At 38.4% G+C, this 22,180-nt stretch overlaps 2 protein-coding genes across 13 annotated transcripts in view; one reads left to right on the forward strand and one right to left on the reverse strand.

Annotated features, from left to right (window-relative positions):
- LOC127450513 (KAT8 regulatory NSL complex subunit 1-like) overlaps window positions 1-16,828 on the forward strand; it is a 91,817-nt gene extending 74,989 nt beyond the window's left edge. For 4 of the 5 annotated variants that reach the window (XM_051714705.1, XM_051714707.1, XM_051714704.1 and 1 more), the window contains 10 exons: window positions 92-287; window positions 6,777-6,942; window positions 8,242-8,424; window positions 11,309-11,473; window positions 11,755-11,894; window positions 11,981-12,099; window positions 12,230-12,287; window positions 13,009-13,121; window positions 13,744-13,998; window positions 14,190-16,828. In XM_051714705.1, the coding sequence (XP_051570665.1) occupies window positions 92-287; window positions 6,777-6,942; window positions 8,242-8,424; window positions 11,309-11,473; window positions 11,755-11,894; window positions 11,981-12,099; window positions 12,230-12,287; window positions 13,009-13,121; window positions 13,744-13,998; window positions 14,190-14,424 (1,630 nt within the window). In that variant the 3' untranslated portion in view covers window positions 14,425-16,828. Of the gene's footprint in view, window positions 1-91; window positions 288-6,776; window positions 6,943-8,241; window positions 8,425-11,308; window positions 11,474-11,754; window positions 11,895-11,980; window positions 12,100-12,229; window positions 12,288-13,008; window positions 13,122-13,743; window positions 14,000-14,189 lie in introns of all 5 variants that reach the window. The other variant, XM_051714708.1, reaches the window with a different exon arrangement.
- A 1,411-nt stretch (window positions 16,829-18,239) lies between these two features.
- LOC127450517 (microtubule-associated protein tau-like) overlaps window positions 18,240-22,180 on the reverse strand; it is a 61,009-nt gene continuing 57,068 nt past the window's right edge. For 7 of the 8 annotated variants that reach the window (XM_051714727.1, XM_051714726.1, XM_051714723.1 and 4 more), the window contains one exon: window positions 18,240-20,656. In XM_051714727.1, the coding sequence (XP_051570687.1) occupies window positions 20,438-20,656 (219 nt within the window). In that variant the 3' untranslated portion in view covers window positions 18,240-20,437. The remainder of the gene's footprint in view (window positions 20,657-22,180) is intronic. The other variant, XM_051714725.1, reaches the window with a different exon arrangement.

Genomic DNA, 22,180 nt, shown 5'->3' on the forward strand with positions numbered 1-22,180 from the left:
AGATGTTCCTAATCACAAAATCATATTTTATGTATTTTTTTGTCATTTTAACTGTCATGATAATTCAAGATTATTTCCACCCCTCGTCCAGCCTGCAGTCTGGTTCACCCAACAGCTTGGATCCAGCTGTGCAGCTTCGCTCTGAGTCTCAACAAAAGCAGGAGCTGGGCTCTCTGACTTTCCCTGTGCACGACAACACATGTGTGGCGGCCCGTACTCGTCCACTCCTGTCCTGCAGGAAGAGACGTGTCCTCCGGCCCGGTTCACTCACCAGCCTCAATCGTAAGGTAGGAAGATGTGTTCCTTCTCAGTGTGAAGGCTTGTTCACTCCATGTATCTCTAATCTTGTATCTGTTACAGATACACAACATGAAAATACTATATTTCCAACATCATTTAGAGTATTGTCACACTGAGTGCAATGCTAAAGTCTCGATACCCAAGTTGCTCAGCATCCGAACAATTAAAATAAATTATCAGAAAAAGAATGTGACAAATCAGCCCTGTAAAATACTTCAGATTTGGTGTAAAGGAGTTCATAGAGATATATTGTGTGATTTCAAATCTTGTGCATGTTAGTGTGAATGAGCCCTGAAAACTGTTTTGAAAGTTTTGTGAGCCTTTTCAGTGTCACCTGCAGAAGTGTTTCTCTGATGATACGGGGAGCTCCATAAGTCCCAGAGGGCTTCATGCAAAGGTTACAGATTAAATGGAGCCAACCCAGAAACTGCAATGTTACAAAGATCACAGTTCTGCTCCTAAACCCAAATGGCTTCAGGACTGACACTACTGCATTTACTGTTATAAATGGATTTGAATGATATAGATGTGCTCACTCTGACATCGATGCTGTAGGTTCCTAGTAAGCTTTCCTTCTCGCAGCATCGTGTCACTGCTAATTCTGCATAAAGCTCAGCTTTGTCATATCACCAATGTCCGCTGGCACACGTCACTGGAAATCGCAAACTTTCATGTAATCTAAATGACATTCTGATGCTTTGTTGCAGGAAATTGCTTGGAGTGAATGTTCCTCAAAGACTGACTAAAATGTGTGTGTCTGAGATCTAAGCTTTTCAGAATTGGTATTCTCATTCTCTAATTTAAAAGTTTGCTTTTGTTTGATTACCTGGGAACAAAAGGCTAATAGTTATTTTCCAACGGGCACATGTCCCTTGAAATATTTTTTTAATGATTGAACAAGATTTGTTTGTCTGCCATAGTTATATAAATGGTAGATCAAACATTGTATAAGTTTAATGCATTTTCCTCTTCACCTGACAGCTACAGTCTCAGAACTGTCTGCACAGCTCTGTTTGCTCTGTGAATAGCTTTTCAAACTCAATTCCTCTCATAACACAGACCCACTGTGAGCCAGAACACTCAGGCATGTGCTAAAACAATAAGTGTAACCTCAGTCAAGCTCAGCTACATTACAAATAACAGCGCTTGTATATTATTCAGTGGCAACGCTCTTTAAATGTTACGAGACAAATTGTCAACGTCATTAATGTACTAACAGGCAAATTCGAGCAAACTGCCTGTTATAAACCACCTTTTAAATGACTCACTATCCATTGCTAAAGCTATAACCAACAATTCGCTTAAATGCTGCCCCATTTGCAGGCAGAAGCTTGATGACTTTTGAAAGTTTCACCACCAAAAATACTGCCAATTGATTAGCTGAATTTCTTTGTTTCCTGCTTATATATATAAGAAGTGCATTGGTTAAAAAGTGACTTCGAAAAGGCCATTTTAAAATAGCTAAACAGTTTTACAAAGTTATAACTGCGTATACAGTTAGAAACAAAAGATGCTTTAAATTAGAAGATAAAGGCCAGAAACCTTGTGAGCTGACTTTGATATTAAGGTTAGAAGTTATTTAAAGGGCAAATAAAATTCACTACATTCAAGATTTAAGATATTTGTAAATTGATTGCAGATATCTGTAAATAATTTCAGGTGGATGCATGGCTGTGTCTAAGGGAAGACTAGGTGGGGTATTGCCCCCTTAGGTTATCCTTGTAGCCCCCCCAAGTCGAACGGTGAAAATACCAAGGGGGTTGAAAAGAGAGCTTGTTGCCTACCCTAAAGGTCAAAATGCATATTACTGGCCCTGGGTGGACAGGGAAAATAAAGAGTCTGTGCAGTACACAAAAAATTAGGAATGAGGCATTTGTCAATTGAATTTTCGACTTAAGGGCCACTTGAATACGTATATTTGAAGTCTTGTAAATTCCCATTATGCTATTGGTTAATATTAAACAGTATTTCCTGGTTTGTGCAGATTTTGATGAAAGATTATGAAAACAAAAGTAAACAAAGTAAATAGGGGTAACTTTGATTTCATGATGTCTAAGTTTAAGTGATAAGTGATATGGAAAACTATTAATATGGAAACAATATTGCTCTATTTGCAAGTTGAATAGATGTTATTTTAAAGATCTAAAGTAGAGTAGATCATAAGTTGACCTCTTCTGAAATGTTCAAAGTAGGTCAATACACACTTTGTGAATGTAAGCAAAAAAAACAACTACTATGAAACAAGATCAGTTCTTTAAGTCCAGCTGTTTTTGGCATGATTGCATAGATGATGGCCCCTGTACAAACAGTCCTGTGCTAATGTAAAGCACCCTTGTTTGAATAGGCTTGAAAAAACCGGGCACGGTTGCCAGTAGCAACCTGTTCTGTCTTTCTCTCTGGTGCTGTGCTCTGGGTTAATGACACGAGCACATGAGCACTAGAGAACTTGCCACATGCAAAACTGGGTTAGCAGCTCAGGATCCGAGCATGGTCATCTGCTGCAGAGATTTGTGTAAGAGCATCAGGTTGTAAAGGAAAGATCGACTCAAGAATGTATGCATGTCAGTGAACAGATACAAAGGGAAAAATGTATCACTGGCGCATCTAAATTTTGGATGCTGATGCTCCAGGGATTTCGTTAACAAAAGCAAGATCACAGTGGGAGACTCTTGAAAGAGTGATTTTTATTTTTTTTATTTTTATTTTTTATAAGATGAATAAAAGGCATAGTCAATGACTATCCTTGCTGTTATTGTTCTGTTCAGTTTCTCAGTTTTGAACACAGAGAAATATTTAAGTCATGTTTTATATCTAGGACAATAATTTTTCTCATAAATGTGTTCAAAAAAAGGAGGTTGTTTCTTTTGGTCGTGTTTAAAGGGTAAAGCTTGATCTACAAAATTTGCTACTACCATTATTAGGTTTTGGGGTTGGTTTGCTGCGGGACACCAAATACACACAATAGGCCTTATGAAATTCAAGTAGAATTAATTATAAACTCATCCTTATGGAAATAGTCATTGAAATGTTTCTCGAGCTCAACTGATAGAGCATGGCGCTAGTAATGCCAAGGTGGGTTCAGTTCCCAGGGAATATACGCTCTTTTAAAATAAGGCAGTCTTCCAAATGCATGAATATAAATGAAATGCAACAGGGTACGTGGTAATGGTTTTACAAACAATTTACACATTCTTTATGCTCGTTCCAGGGCATTTGCGAGTGAAAATATACGCAGCGAATGAGGAAAATTATTTGGGTGCACCTGATCAAAACTCATGAACTTAAATTAACATCAGAATTAAAAACATCTAATCTAACCATACATGCAACTTATATTTAACCGTGTCATTGGCATCTTTTCCCTGATTTCCAAGTAAATGGAAAAGTGTTTTGAAAAGCTTTTTCAGTTGTTCTTCAGGTCTTCTCTGTTGCATTAGTTTAGTGTTTCTAACATTCGTGCTTTTAATGTGGTGAATGGGGAGGCGCATCTGACAGTGTGTTGTACTGTTTTATACTAACACTGAACACAGCAGTCAGACCGGTGATGTTTAATAAATATTTGCAGCAGAAAATGGCTCAACAAAATATTGAATGATGTAAACTGGATGTTGACGATGCACCGACGATATTACTGATCTAACAGGTATTGAATTCGGACTAAGAGCAAGGATCATCCTGTGAATCCAAACACTTAGTTGAAGTGCATTATTCAGCGTCCGTGATGCGCATAAGTGGTTTTGTGCCACTCTTTATTGGAGCGGGTCTTACATGATGACTCTGCTAGTTTGGTGCAATGAAAGGCTATAATTATTTTGCCTATTTGTTGAATATGTCAGTTATTTTATTGGAGTATTGTGCTTAGTAGCCATATACTGAAGCAAAGCCTTCACCATCTTAGGACAATATCACAACATAGAGACAGCTCTAATAACATGTGAGGTAGTTAATGTGCACCTCAAAGAAGGCATATTCCATAAATTTTTACAAGTCAACCTTTATTTATATAGCACATTTTAAAACAACAGAAGTTGACCCAAAGTGCTTTATAGATCAAACAAACAAAATGACAGAGTGATATAAAAACAGATTGATTTAAAGTTAAATGTAAAACATAATAAAATAAATAAAAACATTTAAAGACAACATCATGTATTTATCCATTTCAAATTATTCAATGACCTTTTCAAAAGTTACAGAATAAAAATGTTTTTAAAGAAGATTTAAAAATGGCTAATGATGAAGCTGACCTCGCATGGAAAGGGAGACTATTCCATAGATTAGGACCTATCACAGAAAAGGCATGATCACCCTTATATCTATAGCGGCAACAAGCAACCCTCAATAGAAGTTGATCAGAAGACCTGAACGCTCTGGTGGGGGATTAAGGGTGTAGAAGGTCATTGATATATTGGGGTGCGAGACCAGATAGTGCCTTGTAGACAAAAATCTGAATTTCACTGGAAGCAACTGTACAGATGCTAAAACAGGGGAAATGTGATCCCTCTTTCTTGACCCTGTTAAAAACCTAGCTGCTGCGTTTTTATCCATTTGTAGGTGGGATAACGCAGTTTGGGAGAGACAAATGTACAAAGAGTTACAGTAGTCTAACCTTGATATAATAAGTGAGTGGATCACAATTTCCAAGTCTTTATGGGAAAGAAAATGGTTTATTTTAGTGATAGATTTTAGCTGGAAAAAGCTACGCTTGACAACAGCACTGATCTGCTTATTGAAAAGTAACAAGGAGTCTAAAATCACTCCAAGACTCCGCACATGATCTTGTACATTCGACGACAGAGGACCTAACTGGGCAACCATGCCAAGTAAGGAGGATATGGAGGAACCTAAAATCAGAACTTCGGTTTTGCTTTCATTTAATTGTAGGAAATTGTTTGCCAGCCAATGTTTAATATCTTTGAAACAATTTAGGGTGTTCTCAGATGAACAATTCTTGTCTACACTCACTAGGAAATAAAATTGGGAATCGTCAGCATAACAGTGATACGGAATGCTGTACTTCTGGAAAATAGAGCACAGAGGAAGCATATACAGGGAAAATAACAAGGGTCCTAAAATTGACCCTTGAGGGACACCACACTGTAATTGAGCCGACATTGAAGAAAAATTACCAAAATTTACAGAGAACGTCCTTTCTTTAGATAGGAGGAAAACCACTGGAGGGCCATACCCTGGATGGCAACCAGACGATTGAGAAGAATATTATGGTCGATAGTGTTGAACGCGGCACTGAGATCTAATAAAACTAAGACACAACAGGTGAACCTGAATCCATGGAGTGAAAAATATCGTTAGTGACCTTCAGTCATGCAGATTCAGTGCTGTGCAAGGGTCTGAAACCAGATTGAATTGTAACGAGCATTATTCCTTTATATATCATGCTTAAAAATACATTCAAATGGTAATGAATGTCATTTCCCTGTATATTCATATTTGAATGTTCAGAAACTGACCTGTAAAGCAATATACAGTATAATGTTTGCGAATAACTAATTGAAGTTATTATAAAGCATTACAGTTTTGTTTGATGTTCCAAAGGTGAACAGCCGCGTCTGCTGTTGCATCATGGCAAGTGTGAGATTAATATGTACTTGGAAAAAGTTTATCAGTAAAGGTTTTTGAATGTGCTGCACTGTCATTTATCAACTACGGTCCTAATAAAGTGCCCAGCGTGGTCTTCTGCAGTTGTAGCCCGTCCACCTCAAGGTTTGACATGTTGTGCGTTCTGAGATGCTCTTCTGCTCACTACAATTGTACAGAGTTGTTATCTGAGTTACCGTAGCCTTTCTGTCAGCTCGAACCAGTCTGGCCAATCTCCGTTGACCTCTCTTATCAACAAGGCGTTTCCGTGCACAGAACTGCCACTGAATTAATGTTTTTGGCACCATTCTATAGAGACTGTTGTGCGTGAAAATCCCAGGAGATCAGCAGTTACAGAAATGCTCAAACTAGCCCATCTGGCACCAACAATCATGCCACAGTCCAAATCACTGAGATCACATTTTTCCCCATTTTGATGGTTGATGTGAACGTTAACTGAAGCTCCTGACCCGTATCTGCATGATTTTATGCATTACACTGCTGCCACATGATTGGTTGATTAGATAATCGCATGAATAAGTACATTTACAGGTGTGCCTAATAAAGTGGTCGGTGAGTGTATATTATCTTTCGGATTTCTGTTGTAATTCTTTATTCAGTTTTTCAGCACCTGCTTATGCATATGTTGTGACACATTAATGTTACGTTTTCTTTTTTTCTTTTTTTATTGTGACTGTGCCCATAAAATTTTAAGTTTGGGGCACGAGTGCTCCTGAACAGCACTGTGTTTCATGACCTAGGCCCTTTACATGAATCTTGCAGGACTTTCCGCAGAACAAGGGTTACCATCGAGACACATCAGTTTATTTTCTGAAAGGCTAACTTACCTATTTTTTCGTTTGTTCTATCTCTCTCAGGCTCAAAGGTCAATGGCTCCTCGCTGTGGCTGTGAGCTGAACGCTCATTGTGTGATGTGCAGTGGTCGTGCTCTCCCTCCAGCAGACACCCAGCATCAGCTTCCCCTGTTGGACAGACTGGCACAATTCGACCCTAGCATTCACCCCATTCTCTCCTTTACAGATGGTGAGGAAACCCCCCACCCCATCTGTTTTTATTTATTTTATTTTTTTATTATTATTTATTCTACAACCTTCAAGTCAATTTTGTCTTTGAAATCATGGTGAAGCAACAGTTTGAAGAAAATGTTGCTCCACAAGTTAAAGTTTGTTTACAGCAAGCTACTTGAACACGTCTGGTTTAATGGCACAGATATTTGAAGGTAACTCTATCGCCCCCTTGAGAACAATTTTGATTTGTTACCCTTGAAGAACTGCATTGGCTAAGCATTACTGTTTGCGTGCTTGGGTAAAGAAACATTGCATAATGTTTCTGGCTTAACACACCATGTATACACACGGATCTAAACAACACCAAAGACGCCATTTCACATGACTAGCACACCTCGATCTATCCCTGCAGTTTTTTCCCTCCATTTCGCTGTTTGCAGATCCAATCAGGAGTTTTGATGGAGATCTTTTTCCTGCAAAACAGCTAGGTGTTAACAAGAGTGTTAATTATTCCAAACTGCTTTTTGCACCCCTTAAAATAACCTGCAGACTGCTATCTGTTTGGAGCAGGTCATTGGTGGTGCTGCTGATCTTGGAACAGTTTTTGCTTTACATGTCTGTAAGGATTTAAAAACATTGAATTCAAGCCACTGTTCTAGGATCAGTACTCCTTCCCAGTGTTGTTCAGACTAGCTGATCAAGCATTCGTCTGTCTGACATTTGCTTTGATAACCATTTTAAAGAGCAGAGCAATCTGACTCTGGGTAAGTGTGCCAGTTGCTGCTTGTATAATCAGACAGACTAACAGTAAGAGAGAGGCAGTATTTTCAGATTTAATAGGAGCCTTTTGTCCTCCACTGATCTGGTGTCCATTATGCGAGTGCATGATGGGCGTAGAAGAGGCAGGTGACACCATGGGTGAAACTGGAGTGGAGAGGTAAAAAAGGAAGAGGAACTTCAGTAAATGGCAAAGTGAAGCTCTAACGACACCTGCTGGAGAAGAAGGATTATACACATGCCTGATACGTGTGATGATGAATCACGAAGATCTGTCACTGTCCACATTAGTGCAATAACCAAAGAGATAATGAGTTTTCTGAAAGAAAAGGCTTCTTTATTGAAAAAAAGAAAATAAATAAACTCAATAAGATGTTAAGTAGTGGAGAGAGAAAAACCTCGGGAGGAACCAAACTCAGCTGGTGGAGCCAGTTCTCCTCTGGCATTATTATAAATGTACATTTGCCCAGTAATATAGTTACATAGTATGTGTAATAAAGTGAATTAGCTTCTCTTCGTCTCTCTCTCTCTCTCTCAGATGTGATGATGAATCTCCATATGCAGCATGTGCTGAAGGGACACTGGCAGAATCGTCCTCTGGAGAAGATCAAACCCATCAAGAAAATCTCACTCAAGCACAAGCTGTGTTTGGGCAGCCGTATCTCTGACCCTTTCTCCAAAGACAAACACAAGCTCGCCAGCTCTCTCCTCTCCACAATCCGTAAGTGTGAGGGCATTACAGATTTTCTAAGCTGTTTTAAACCGAAAGCTAAGCTGAAGAAAGTTGTAATTTGCAGAATTTTCAAAGACGATCACCAGGTGTTTTTACTACTTCTACTGACATTGAAAGTAGAGAGGAAACAGGAAATCAATACTTAAACCTCTGTATGTCTAGAACAGCTAACAGCTGGGCCACGGCTCTGACAATCTTCACGATTGTTAGAGACGGTTCTTTGTATCCTGAGCGTCTTCAAAATCGTAGTTTTTTTTTCTAACTGTTTGTTAAAAAAATAATGTTACAGGCAAATTCTCACACTTTGAGAGTCTAAATTTGGCTGAGACCGTCTTTATGGGCAGTTAATGTGACCAGTGAATGTCTGGCTGTCATTTGCTGCTCTCTGGCAGCCAGGCACTACAGTGACTCAGCAGATATTTCTAGCGTCATACAATCCAGCCACAGTTGCTGACTCTTTCATATCTTGTTCATGAATTATTGAACTCAGATGTAGTGCCTTAATTCAACTGTGCTGTATGATTTGTATGAGTCACATGTAGTTTAATAAAATGTAATTAAGTGCATAATTGAGTGTTCTCTGGTGCAAATGGATGAGATTGTACTGAAAATGGTAATTCTTTGCTTTCATTTTTTAAGTGCTTTATTGACTTGACAAATATTAATGCATATATTTGTATCGCCAAACCCGTTGTAGCTTAGCTGTGTTTGAAGAAAATAAAAACGGCATACAATGAGGTGTAAAAATGATACATACATTAATTAAAGGGATAGTTCACCCAAAAATGAAAATTCTCTTATCATTTACTCACCCTCATGGCATCCCAGATGTGTGTGACTTTCTTTCTGCAGCAGAACACAAACGAAGATTTTTAGAAGAATATTTCAGCTCTGCAAGTCCATATAATTCAAGTCAAAGGTGATCAGAACTTTGTAGCTCTAAAAATAACAAAGAAAACATAAGTAATCCATATGACACCAGTGTTTAAATCGATGTCTTCAGAAGTGATATAAGTGTGGGTGAGAAACAGAACAATATTTAAGTCATTTTTTACTCGAAAGCTACACTTACAATTTCAGATGTGTAAGTGAAACTAAACAGTGAAGTGAAAATGGAGATTTAGGGTAAAAATATATTTTTTTAATTTTGATTTGTTTCTAAAGTAAGGACAAAATGTAGGCTAATTAAAAAAGATAGAAACAATAGAACAAAAGAATAGAAAAGCAACTAAATAAAATTGCATCCATCTCTCTTTGTTCTGTTCTTTTTAGGGCCCAAGCACTGAAAGTGCGGAGGCCCTATTGTTGTTATATTGATTATTGTTATTATTATTATTATTATTATTCTTTTCGAGGTTTTCAGTACTTCTGGGGTACATAAAATGCGTGAAAACTCTTGAAAGTTTGCACACACATCAGAGTCGCTGGCCATTAAGGCGTGACAGAGTTACAGGTGGGGGGGTGCGGGAGGGGCTCTGCGGCACCACCTAGAACATGGGCATGTTCAGGGGGCTATGTAGCACATCCCTTTTGAGCTACAGTCACCAAACTTTGTACACATATAGATCTCATCAAGCCGGACAACTTTCGTGCTGACAGTCATAAGCTCTGCCCAAAAGGAAGTTGTCTGTTATGGATTGTTTGAAAAATGCATGTTAAGGAATTTAAAATACTTCTCCCAGGGATCTCATGTTACAGGTACCAAATGTGGGCGACATCATGCCAAGACACTGACGATGCTAAATTGCGAAGGGATGTTTGATATATCGAACGTTGTTGCCATGGCGAAGCGATAAAATAACGTCAAAAAAATGGAATAAGGAAATGTCTCATATCGTCTGCATGCATGGTGTGATTTTACATAAAAATTTAGCCAAATGTTTGTCCTTACAGGCTGATCACATTGATTTGGCTATTGTGGGTCACGGCCGTAGCGCCACCAACTGGCGGAAGGAAGTATCAGTTTTAACAGACTTTGAAATATCCCTATTATGTTAACCTGAATTGCTTCAAAGAAATTTAGAATAATGTCAAGACAGTGCAGATTTAAAATTCTGAAGGGATTTGTGATATCTTAGTGTTGCCATGGCACCATGTTAAATGTCATTATTCCTTTTTATGTATATTCACGTTTTTGAGGAACTTGGCATGCTTGAATTTTCATGATATTTTGCACACACATCAGAGTTATCACCATTAGGCCTGGGAAAAAGTTAACACATGGGTGTGGCTGGGATAGCTCTGTAGCACCACCTTTTGACAAAAGTTGTGTGGGTCAGTTTCTTCTACAATCTATATTGTTCTCATCAAGCCGGACAACTTTCAAAATTACAGTCATTAGCTCCGCCCAACAGAAAGTCAGCCATTTTGGATTGAATGTGCATATTTTGAAAATTGCAGGCCCTGAACTTTTGAATACTCCTTGGGGAATCATGTGACTGTCACCAAATTTAGGCAATATTATGCCAAGACATTGAAGATAATAAATTGCGAACAGAGTTTTGATATATCGAACAGTTTTGTCATGGTGATGCAATTAATTAAGGGTAAAAATGTGAAACAGGAATTTCCTTATATATTCTGTGTGAATTGTATGATTTTGATGAAAATTCAGCTGTATGTTTGGTAATGGGGGCTGATCACATTTATACGGCTATTATGGGTCACGGCCATAGCACCACCAACTGACAACAGGAAGTGTGACACTTTGTGTGACTTTGAAAAAGTCCTCTTATATTTACCCACCATGCTTTGTTTTCCTAGAGCCACCAGGTGGTGATGGCGCCGTAGTGCTTGGGTCCATCATCGCTGCTTGCAGCTATATTTATTCTTGTTTTCCTCGTATTTACTCTAACTGTTTGCTGCATCTCAGGTTTTTCTCATCATAAGATGCGCTCAGAGAAGACGTCCAGGCCGCAGTTAGGTGTCCCAATGAGTGCTAGTAAACTCGACTCTCACCAGCATTTCCGTCAGAGCAGTTTTGACAGGAGCCACAGCCGCAAGAGACCTCGTGAACCCTCACTGGACCGCACAGAGAGTATGTTCTTTGCCTCTCATTTAAAATACATTTTCATTATTTACTCACCCTCATGTTGTGTACACAAAAGGAGATGTTGAACAGAATGTTAGCCTCAGTCGCCATTCATTTTTTTCCATACAATGAAAGTATATATCCATAAATATACTTAACACTCTACCAAACATCTCGTTTTGTTTTCAGGGGTTTGGAATGACATGTGGATGAGTAAATAATGACAGTTTATTTTTAAATGAACGATCCCTTTAACGCTGCCTCTGTTTCTTTCTGTTTGTGTCTAGATGCTCCCAAGTTGTATATGGAGATGGGAAGTCCCTATCCATCCCTCTCCGCTCTGAATACACCCAGCCACAGCCCACTGATGAGACAGCCATCAATCTCTGAGAGCTCCACGCCCCTCCACCTCAACAGCAGTGCTTCAGTAAGACAGTCTTGACAGATCATATATGTTCTTTTGTATACATGTGAGGGCAATTTACTGATTATGTCTTTTTGTGACTCCTTTAGACTATTCGTCGGCGGAGAGGAGAGAGCCCCTTTGACATCAATAACATAGTCATCCCCATGTCAGTGGCTGCCACCACCCGAGTGGAGAAACTACAGTACAAAGAGATCCTTACCCCAAGGTTAGAGACACTAAAACACTTTATTAATGTTTACCACATGCCTGTGGGCAAACATGGCTTCAGTTGCCACATGAATTAAAATAAATTTGCAATTTGATGTGTTGAAGATTTTTCACTTTTTTAATTATAGTTGGAGAGAAGTGGACGTTTTCGCAAAACCAATAGCGGAAGAGGATGATGCAGTGAAGGTATGGCCTGTAATCATTACTTGTGACCTATTTACTGGCATTGTTTCAAGACATAGTGAGCTGCCTGTGTAGTCAGCATTTTCAAGCTTCATAGGCACATGCAGATTTTCAATTTAAGCATCATAGATGTGTTCGAATGCACCCTTGATACGCAAAATTGCTGTCAGGGTTCCCACAGTCATAGAAAACTAGGAAATATCAGGGAATTAAAAAATTGGCATTTCTGGGCCTGAAAAAGTCATTGAAATTCCCATAGTGAATTTAAAATTTTTCTAATTTTGCCACATTAAACAATATTTCGTTGACATGAAATTGCTCTTTGTGAGCGCAATCTCTACGACATTTTTAAAATCCTTGACCAAAAATCATGAACAACTGTAAAAGTAATAGAAATGTATTGCTCAAAATTTGTGTGAACCCTGTGCTCCACGCACAGTATGCATGATGCAAATTTCATCATTAGCACAGTCTGAGCGTAATGTCTGTGTGTGGCAAAGATTTTCTCGGCAGTTGTAGTGCACGTGTCTAACACGTTTGATTTTGCTCGCAGTCAAAACTGTATATTTTGAAAGGCAACATGGTCCGATTCAGAATGCTGAAAAATGAAGTATACCCGGGCCTTAAGTTTTTAAGCACTGCCACAGTCCTTGAGTTCCTAGATTGTAATGCTCTACTTTTCAGTGTGTACGTTTAGTTAAGCCTCTCCATCTCTGTCGCTCAGGTTGAGGATCTCTCTGATGTCACATTCTCTCAGCTTCACCTTCCGTGTGAGGAGCAGGAGCGTTCTCGCTGGAGATGGACTGCCAGTGCCATCGCAAAGAGAAGGGGCAGCAGGTGGGGGAACACAACACTCTCATTCACTGCCCTTTTTGAGGGATTAGTGTGTTTAACAGCTTTGCGACAGTCTGCATGTAGGCAGTCGATGAGTTTTTGGGTGAGTTAATCCATTTTGTGAAGAGCAGCAGACGTGTGAAAAGAAAACTGCCAGCTTCAGATGCGAGAAAGGCGAGAGGAAAATAGTTGCTGTGAAAATAACACCAAACTGTTCACTCCTTATCATATAAATGTGATGTGTAATTTTTTCTGTGTTAAATGAATATATGACCCAAAAATTAAAATAGCACAGAAAGAAAAAAAAATGGATGAATATATTGGCCTTCTCAATACAATGGCTGCTGATAGTGACCCACTTTCAAGCTTTAAAAAGCTATCCATGCAGCTTGTGCATCATATTGTAAGTCTTCTGATGGCATACTAAAGGTTTTGATGAGCAACAACCCAAAATTGAAGTCATTTTCAGTGAAAATCACCAGTAAATGCAAGTTATCACATGAACCGTTAATAACAGTCATTTTTGCTATTTCGTTTGGTGAAGCTAGTGGTGCAGAAATGACATATTTCACCTTTAAACTATTATATTATAGTGTATAAATATATCTGCCCTTGTTATTGTCAGATCATACAAATCTGTGGACGGCCGGACGACCCCATTGATGGGTGGCACAAACCCCTCCACGCCACAGCCCTCATCCCCAGACACGGCACATTTCCACCTGCTGCAGGAATACAGTTCTGTAGCATCTCCCTCCAGCCCTGTCAGCCCAGAAATGCTGATGCTGTCTGGCCTGCACACGCCAGGCTCCAGAGACTCTTACCGCCTGCTGTCCAATGAAGACACACGTTGCTCCACCCCAGATACCTTTGAGGAGATGGTAGGCTTCTGATGTAGAAGCATCATTGTGCATTTGTCTAGACTATATATTAGCTAGAATTATATTGTTCTGTTTTAAAGGAAGGTTTTCTTTCACTACTCGGTCACACTACCATTTTTTTTACATACTCTGATTCTGTGCCCTGAATTCTGCATGCAGATGTTCACTGTATCTGTCTTTTTCCCCTATGGATTCCCCAGCCGGTGCAGCCATGGGAACGCCGGACCTTTCCGCTGGATGTGGACCCACTGCAGGAGTCCAAAACCCATCCAAGCCCGGCTAGCGACAGGTCCTGTCGGACCATGCGGCGCATATCCGGCTGCAGATCGTCAAAGTCTGAGTCTGATACCGGCCCTTCATCTCCTTTAGCCGATGACAGCGGCAAGCAGAAACATACCAACCCACCCAAACCAACTCACCGATGAAGCCTAGACTGATCTTTCCACCCATACCCCACCAGCTTTTAGAAACTCCTGAAACAGCAGCAACATAGAAGGAAGAAAACCCAGCAAAACGAATGAAAGTCTCTGTTGTTTGATATTCAAACATCAGTAAATTCTTTCACAGTTTTTAGTGAATTGTATGGAGATATATATAGAGACCTGTTTTAATTCATTCTTTATTTTGGGCCACTGGAATATAAAAATGTTTAGGAGAATAAAACATTAAAAAGAGTGAGATTAGCTTGAAAGCTAAACCAAAATAAGAAGCTCTGAGTTGTATCGTTAATTGCAGAAGAGCAATGCTATCATACTGAGGGGTTTAGCTTGCATTGTGTGGTACCCTTCCAGATTTCTTCAATGTCCCACCTAAAATTACTTGTTCAGCCTTGCAGTTTATAATGGAGTGATGAAAAGGTAAAGAAGAGAGGCAATAATAGTGATTACAAAAAACCTGCACGATAGAAGATATCTTTGTTTACTTTGTGTAAAAGCACTTAATTTTTTTTTTCTTTTTTTTTTTTTTAACACTCTACATTCCCTTATTACTTTGAAGATAATTTCACACATGTAATGCCTGGGAATAGTATAATTCCCAGTTATTGGTTTCAATTGTCTATTTTTCCCATTAGTTGGTTGCTGGTAAAGTTTTTGTGTTATCCTTGTATACAGAGGTCTATGTGTGCCCCATTTCAATCAGAGAGTGACAGAGAGCAGGTGCCTTCAACAAAGCTGGTAAATTGAACTGCTCATACACCCCATTCTGATTAGAGCACTTAATTGGTCTTTTGCACCACTCTATTCCCAGTGACCCTACATACAGTGCCGATATATATGCATGTGCAGGCCGTTAAAAATGGATAATCTTGAGAGAATCATAGAGCACCATGCAACTCGGTTGCTTCGCACTAATAACATTGCCCTCTCTCATGTGGGCTTGTGGTCATGTGACTTTTGAAGCACTTGAAGTCTTATTAGCATCTTCAATCTGAAAGTGTTGTAAGAACTATGCATAATCAAGTTGCAAATTATATTGCTGTCAGGAAATCTTGCAATCACTTATTTATAAATCAGTCACTCCAGTATAAACTGAAATTAGCTGCCACATTTCATCCTGTCAACTCGGTTACTTGTTCCATGTCAGCTCTGTTACCCACTTCCCTGTCAAATCTGTTACCGGTTTCTTTTCAACCCTGTTATCTTTTATCCTGTTACTTGTTTCCATGTCAACTTGTTTGTCAGCCCTGATTTCTTTGTCAACCCGGTTTCCCGTTTTCTCGTCAAATGTTTTACCTGTTTCCATGTCACCCCTGTTATCTTTTCCTTGTCAGCCCTGTTTCTGTCAGCCCTTTTATCTATCACATTTCCCTGTTTGTTGTTGTTTTTTTTTTTCAACCCCCATGTAAGAGCTCTTCCATTGATTGGTAAGATCTAAACTTCCTGTGTCTTGGTTGATGAAACGCATTCTGCAATACATAAGACCATCAAATGCAATCTTGATGAGTAATACTGCTAGCTGGTGTGCTTGATACTTCGACAGGAAAGGACTTGGCAAAGTTTCATTCATTGGCTCCTTTATTATCAGTTGCTGTCAGTCACAGCCCCGTTTTGTGTAATGACAAGGGACAGTTTCTGTTAGTTCCCCAGTCATTGCTTGCGACTCCTCTCTGTTATTTTAACTAATAAGAATGTACTAATAGCAGACACCTTACAATTTTTATAAGTAGCTTCTCTGTATCTCTGTCGTCATTCAATTCTAGCTTGTAGCCATTTGATCTTGTTTAAAGGATGTCATGTAAACCAGAAAATCCTTATATTCCTTTTATCTCACTGGAGCCTAACAGAATTAATTGCGTCGTAAATCGCATATTTCAAGGTTGTGTGGCAAATTGAAAGGGACCATCCACGGCTGTCCCGTTCCTTTTGAGAAACCTGCCACCCCTTTCATTCTTAATATCAATAATTATGGTTTCATGTCTCTTTCTGTGGGGGTCTGTGTACTTACTGTATCATGCATTGTACCATAAGGTTTGACTAGCTTTCAAAAGCCAATATTGTATCGTGTGAGTTATTTTCATACTTTGAATTTCTGATGTGGTGAATGAGGGTTGGGTGAGTCTGGTAATATCCTTTAGCATGTAATAGTTTGTACAAAAAAAAACAAACAAACAAAAAAAAGTTTATTTTGTACATACCTTGTTTGATTCTTTACTGTGTTTGATGTTCAGGCTGTAGCTGTCCTGATTGTCTAGGGAGAAGACCCAAATATTTAACATTTTCTTTATGCAGAAGCAAAAAGGAAAAGAAAGAAAAAAGTTTATGGATAATTGGTCTATCTGACAGACAGGCAACATTTGTGCTTCTCAAATTAAAAGTGAATTATATTGTACTCCCGTCTTGTCTCTCTCTATTGTACTAGTTAAATGTATCCATCAGCATCTCATCCTATTTCACCTCCATATATACTGTATAAAGTAAGTTCATTCATTATAGGCAACTGCTTGGATGACTAAGGATTACAGCCATTATGTAGGACCATTGATTAAAATGGCAAAGTGCTGCTGAGTCAAGGGAGCCTCTATTTACTGTCTCTCGCATATCAAATGGTTTACGAGTTTTAACTTAAAATACACAAATGTTCAGGGGCTCCAAACAGAAGGGTCATGATTACTAATTTATCTGCTTTATAATTACTATAGGTACTTGTCAGATCTAGGACCATGTTTGGAAAAGGTATAAGAGACAGTATGAGGAGGAGACAGACCACTTGAAGAAAAGTAAATGGAAGAAATTGCTTCTCTCAAAATGGCAACTTTTGAATGGGAAGTTATGCCTGAATATTTTTGATGCACTTTTCAAGATTTGATTGGTGATTTGTCTTATTGTCTTGGAAAATCCTGGTCTTTCCCCATTCAGTAGGTAGTAGCTGTACTTGCATGACTCGAAATAGCTGCTCAAGAGGCATTACCAAGATCTAGTGAACCGACTTGCTCCAACGAGGAAGCTATATAATTAGAAAGGAACAAACAGAAACATTGTCAAGAAGGGAACTGTCCAGCTGGGGAAAGTATCACGAGAGTCTCATGCCACATTCATAGAGTTTTTGTATTTATTTGGAGACCCACAGAAACCTTACACATACCCCTAACCTTAAGCCTACTCCTAAATTTACATTTCCCAGCAAGGAGTGGTGGCGGCATAGTGGGCTAAAGCACATAACTGGTAAACAGAAGGTTGCTGGTTCAATCCCCACAGCCACCACCATTGGGTCCTTGAGCAAGGCATTTAACTCCAGGTTGCACCAGGGGGGATTGTCCCTGTAATAAGTGCACTGTGAGTCACTTTGGATAAAAGCATATGCAAAATGCATAAATGTAACAAATGTGACTCCAATGGTTTAATCCATATCTTCTGAATCAATCTAATCGATTTTGGGAAATAGACCAAAATATAACTCCTTTTTCACTGTACATTTTGCCATTGCAGTCTCTAAGCTTGATCACAATTTCAAGCTCGATTACACTCCAGAGCTCTGCGCATGCAGCAAGCACTACCAAGTGTAATCAAGCTTGAAATCATGATTGTACCTAGAGACTGCACTGGCAAAAAGTACAGTGAAAAAGGTGTTTCAATTTGGTATTTTCTCACTCAAAATCAATAGGATTGCTCCAGAAGGAACTATTCCTTTTAATATTCATCCAGTGTTGATAGCACAATGTCCTTTCGACTGTAAATGTCAGGGAAAAAAAGTTGCCCAAGACAAGTAAAACAGACTTACAGACAGACAAAGGGGACTGAGAGAAGTTTAATATGGACTTTATTTCCAAATTCACGTTTACAGCAAGGAGTATCAGTGTAAACCTATTAATAAAACACATTACGATAAGGACAATCACAACTGTCAAGCTAGAATGAAGAACTGCAATGAAAGGAGCAGAAGCAGGAAATTAACTAGAGGGAGAACTGGTTTTCTGAACTGGTTTTAACAGATTATAGGACAGTTCGATATACAGCAAAAGGGTAGAATTGCCAAAAGCCCTCATCCAGTGCCATTTTTAACATTTTTATCTGGAAAGTATATTCTTCATCTTAACCCACATGTCTAAATGCTCAGGTTTATGTTGCAGCATGCTGTAAAGAAGACGCCACAGTGTTGACTTTACAGTAGACCTATTTGGTGTTAGGCAAGTCCTTTGCTGTTATTGTAGATTCTGATCAATGGATGCAAATTTCACTGACTATGACATGGTTTTTTTTTTTTTTAAATGCAAGATATACACATTTTGAGTAATGTGGGTTATTTGAGTAGAGGCAGCTCCCATTTAAAGTCACATGTTCAGTCTGTGCATTCATTTTCAAAAGGGCAAAAAGCTGCAATGCACTGAAGGATATGAAATAAAAAGTTTTAGGTTGAACACATTCGTCCATCTTTTGCATCATCCACACAATACTATTAGGAAAAAGAGTGCAACATAAACCTGGATTTTTGCAGGTAGCTTTGTTCTTTCTTTATCATTATTTCTTTCAGGATAAATGTTCCAAAAAGTCAGGGAAACGACATTTTCTAAACAGTTGAAAAGTGATTTGGTGAGTTACTATATTCATAACCATGGTGAAGTCTATTGCATGCAGGGAATGTGTAGTGTGTTAGCTTTGTGGTTTGGACTGATGAGTATATTGAAGGCATTAGTTCTGAGGGATTTTGCTCTATTAAATGTCCAGTGTCATATTTCACGCCAAATGTTACAGCTCTACGCTGCTGTGCATGATAGAATCTGTTTTAGATCAAAGGGAATATCTAAAGCACAGACAGTTTTTGGAAATGTACTGATCAACTCTAGGAGGCACTTTTCTGCCATCTCTTCTCAATATATGATTTCTCAAAATGATGTTACAGATATTTGATTGGTCCATTCACACATTCTTTGGGACTGTATGTTATGCAGAATCAGAAATCCATCAGAAACATCATTACCATTTGGTTATAACAAGCTAAGCAAAAAATTGTGTGCTGTACCAGTGATATTGGTTGAATGATTGTTATGCAGGGAAACCGATTCATGTTTTCAGTTATCTGACTGATTGACACTGGTTTCTACTTCAAAACAGTCAATTGAGGCCAAGCAAAGGCATTTGATTTAGCAATGGAACTACCTGTGAAATTGTGGCAAGACTGAAAATCATGGGCCTGGAAAATATGCTTTATAACCTGAATTTATTAACTAACAGGCAAATATTAGTACCAAGATTTTCAGATTTTTGGTGAAGCAGACTGAACCAATCTGAATAGTTATTTATCAAAGCAGATCTTTACTGTCTTTATGCTGTAAAACGCATGTATTTTATTTGATCTTTGATTCTATCAAAGAACAGTAGCATGCACTTTGTCTGAAGAGCCCACTGATGCATTTGTGTTAAATAACAGGCCTCTATCAATCTTACATTTGTGTGTTTACAATAGCCTGATGATATAATGCCCGAGTCAGTTCATTTTTTACAAGAGAGCATTTGAAAATGTTCCTGTACTAACAAATTCATAGCCATTATCATTAACTGCACCCTTCCAAACCATGTAACACGCCTTTTAAAACAGGAGTGCAAAAGATATGGTAAATAAAAATACAGAAAACATTCACAATAAGGCAACAAAGCAAACACAGCTTTGAAAGTAAATATCATTTTCTTTCAGGGCAATTGAAAAAAATAATAAGGCTACTCAGTGCTGTAAATGACCATTTGGATCAATACACCACCAGCTCCTTTTAAATTTTTACATTTTTGTTTTTATGATGGATACTAAGCCAATAATGTAAACAATACGAGTCCCTCGGTACCAGGAGGCAAAAATGATTTCATAAGCAGACAAGCTGCTGGGATAACCTTTAGTTAGGAGAATCCGAAAGTACTGAAGGAGATATTTTTAAACTTTTATTATTTAATTTTTTTGTCAATCGCTGACCCATTTTGTTCAGTTGACCTTTGCGGGGGAGGGCGGAGCTTACAGGCCTTGTTTAGCGAGGGAGGCAGACACCTGGTCAGCTAGTGTGGACAGTTGTGGTGAGTCGGTCATGTTGATGCTGCCCGAGGAAGACACGTTGCTGAGGCGGCGAGGCGATCCATCCGTGGAGCCCATGTTGGGGGACTGGTACACGATCTCAGCGCCGTGGTCAGTGCGCGCTTTGGCTTGCTCTCGGAAATTTAGCTTGTGGCTCTCAATCTAAAGGGTGGAAGGATGGAATTTCTATTTAGTTGGATAATTAATATGAATAACTATAGATTAGATGCAGAATTTCAAAGGACTTTTTCACCCCACAAAAAATACAAATCCATTATTGACCTATCCTACTGTTCTTTACAAACCTGTATATAGTATTGTTTTTTTTTTTTTTTTTTTTTCTTCTGTGGAGCACAATAGAAATTTATTTTGGAGAATCTTAATGCAGCTCTTGCTATACAAAGACATGCAATTATTACATAGCCCAGGAGTCCTAACTTCTGATTAGTTCATCACAGCATCCAGCGGTCTGATATTTTCTGACAACAGCTGCGAAAAAATTCTTCAAACATTCTACTTTTGTGATCCACAGAAAAAAATATGACCATTCATGTATGGAAAGTCAAGAGGGTGAATAAATAATGACATAATGTTCATGTTGGGGTTAACTTTTCCTTAATGTCTATTATTTGGTCTTGTGTGGACCATATTGTAAGGGTGCCCTCTAGTGGACCTTTATGGAAATTATGTGCTTACTAGTGCACAGAAGAACTATCTAAAATGTATCTTAAACACACACACACACACACACACACACACACACACACACACACACACACACATATATATATATATATATATATATATATATATATATATATATATATATATATATATATATTTTTTTTTTTTTTTTTGCCCCTACAACTTTGACAAAATTTTTGCAATTCAAATGTATATGCTATAGTACACGTTTGGCTGCAGGTTTCAGTGAAATGTCCAGCTGGGGGTGCCAAAAGTGAGTAAAATGATGTTGTATTCAGACACGGTTTAAAGGTGAATGTTAGATGTTTTTAAAACATACCTCCCTAACCTAAAACGTTTGCCTGAACCTAACCAATAGTGTTTTAAAATAAAAATGAGATATTAAAAATACATCCTTACCTAATCAATGCCTAAACCCTACCATTAGTGTTTTCAAATATAAATAAGATGTTAAAAAAAGACATTCTTACCTTATCAATGCCTAAATCTAACCATTAGTGTTTTAAAATGTAGAACCGAAATGAAAAGCAAATATTCTGAAGCAACGCCATAATTTCATGTCACTTCTATGACTGTTCTGTCATGTGTCAGCTTGAGTTCATGGATGGACTTGAACCGCAGTTTTAAAATATATCACTTTTCAGAAGATGCGTTTGAGTAAAAGTGTGTCGATATCATAAAATAACAGGATCTGAGCAATAGAGAGAAAAATAGGTATTTATAAAGTCATAATCAGCCATTAAAGTCATTATTTGAGTGAAAGTGAATAAAACACACAGTTGTTGTAGCGCCTCTATTGTTCATTTCTCCTAGAAACTGCAGGGAATTGTACCTGGAGACACGCATAACAAGTTATGCAAAAATGTAGATAGAGTCATGTTTTCACTAAGAGACCAGGTTGGAAAATAGCCATAGCTAGCACGGCTTGAAGAAACAAACAAACAAAACTAGTGCACAGAAATACATTACATTTGGTATTGA

The sequence above is a fragment of the Myxocyprinus asiaticus genome, chromosome 13 (genome assembly GCF_019703515.2).
Source record: "Myxocyprinus asiaticus isolate MX2 ecotype Aquarium Trade chromosome 13, UBuf_Myxa_2, whole genome shotgun sequence".
NCBI lineage: Eukaryota > Metazoa > Chordata > Actinopteri > Cypriniformes > Catostomidae > Myxocyprinus > Myxocyprinus asiaticus.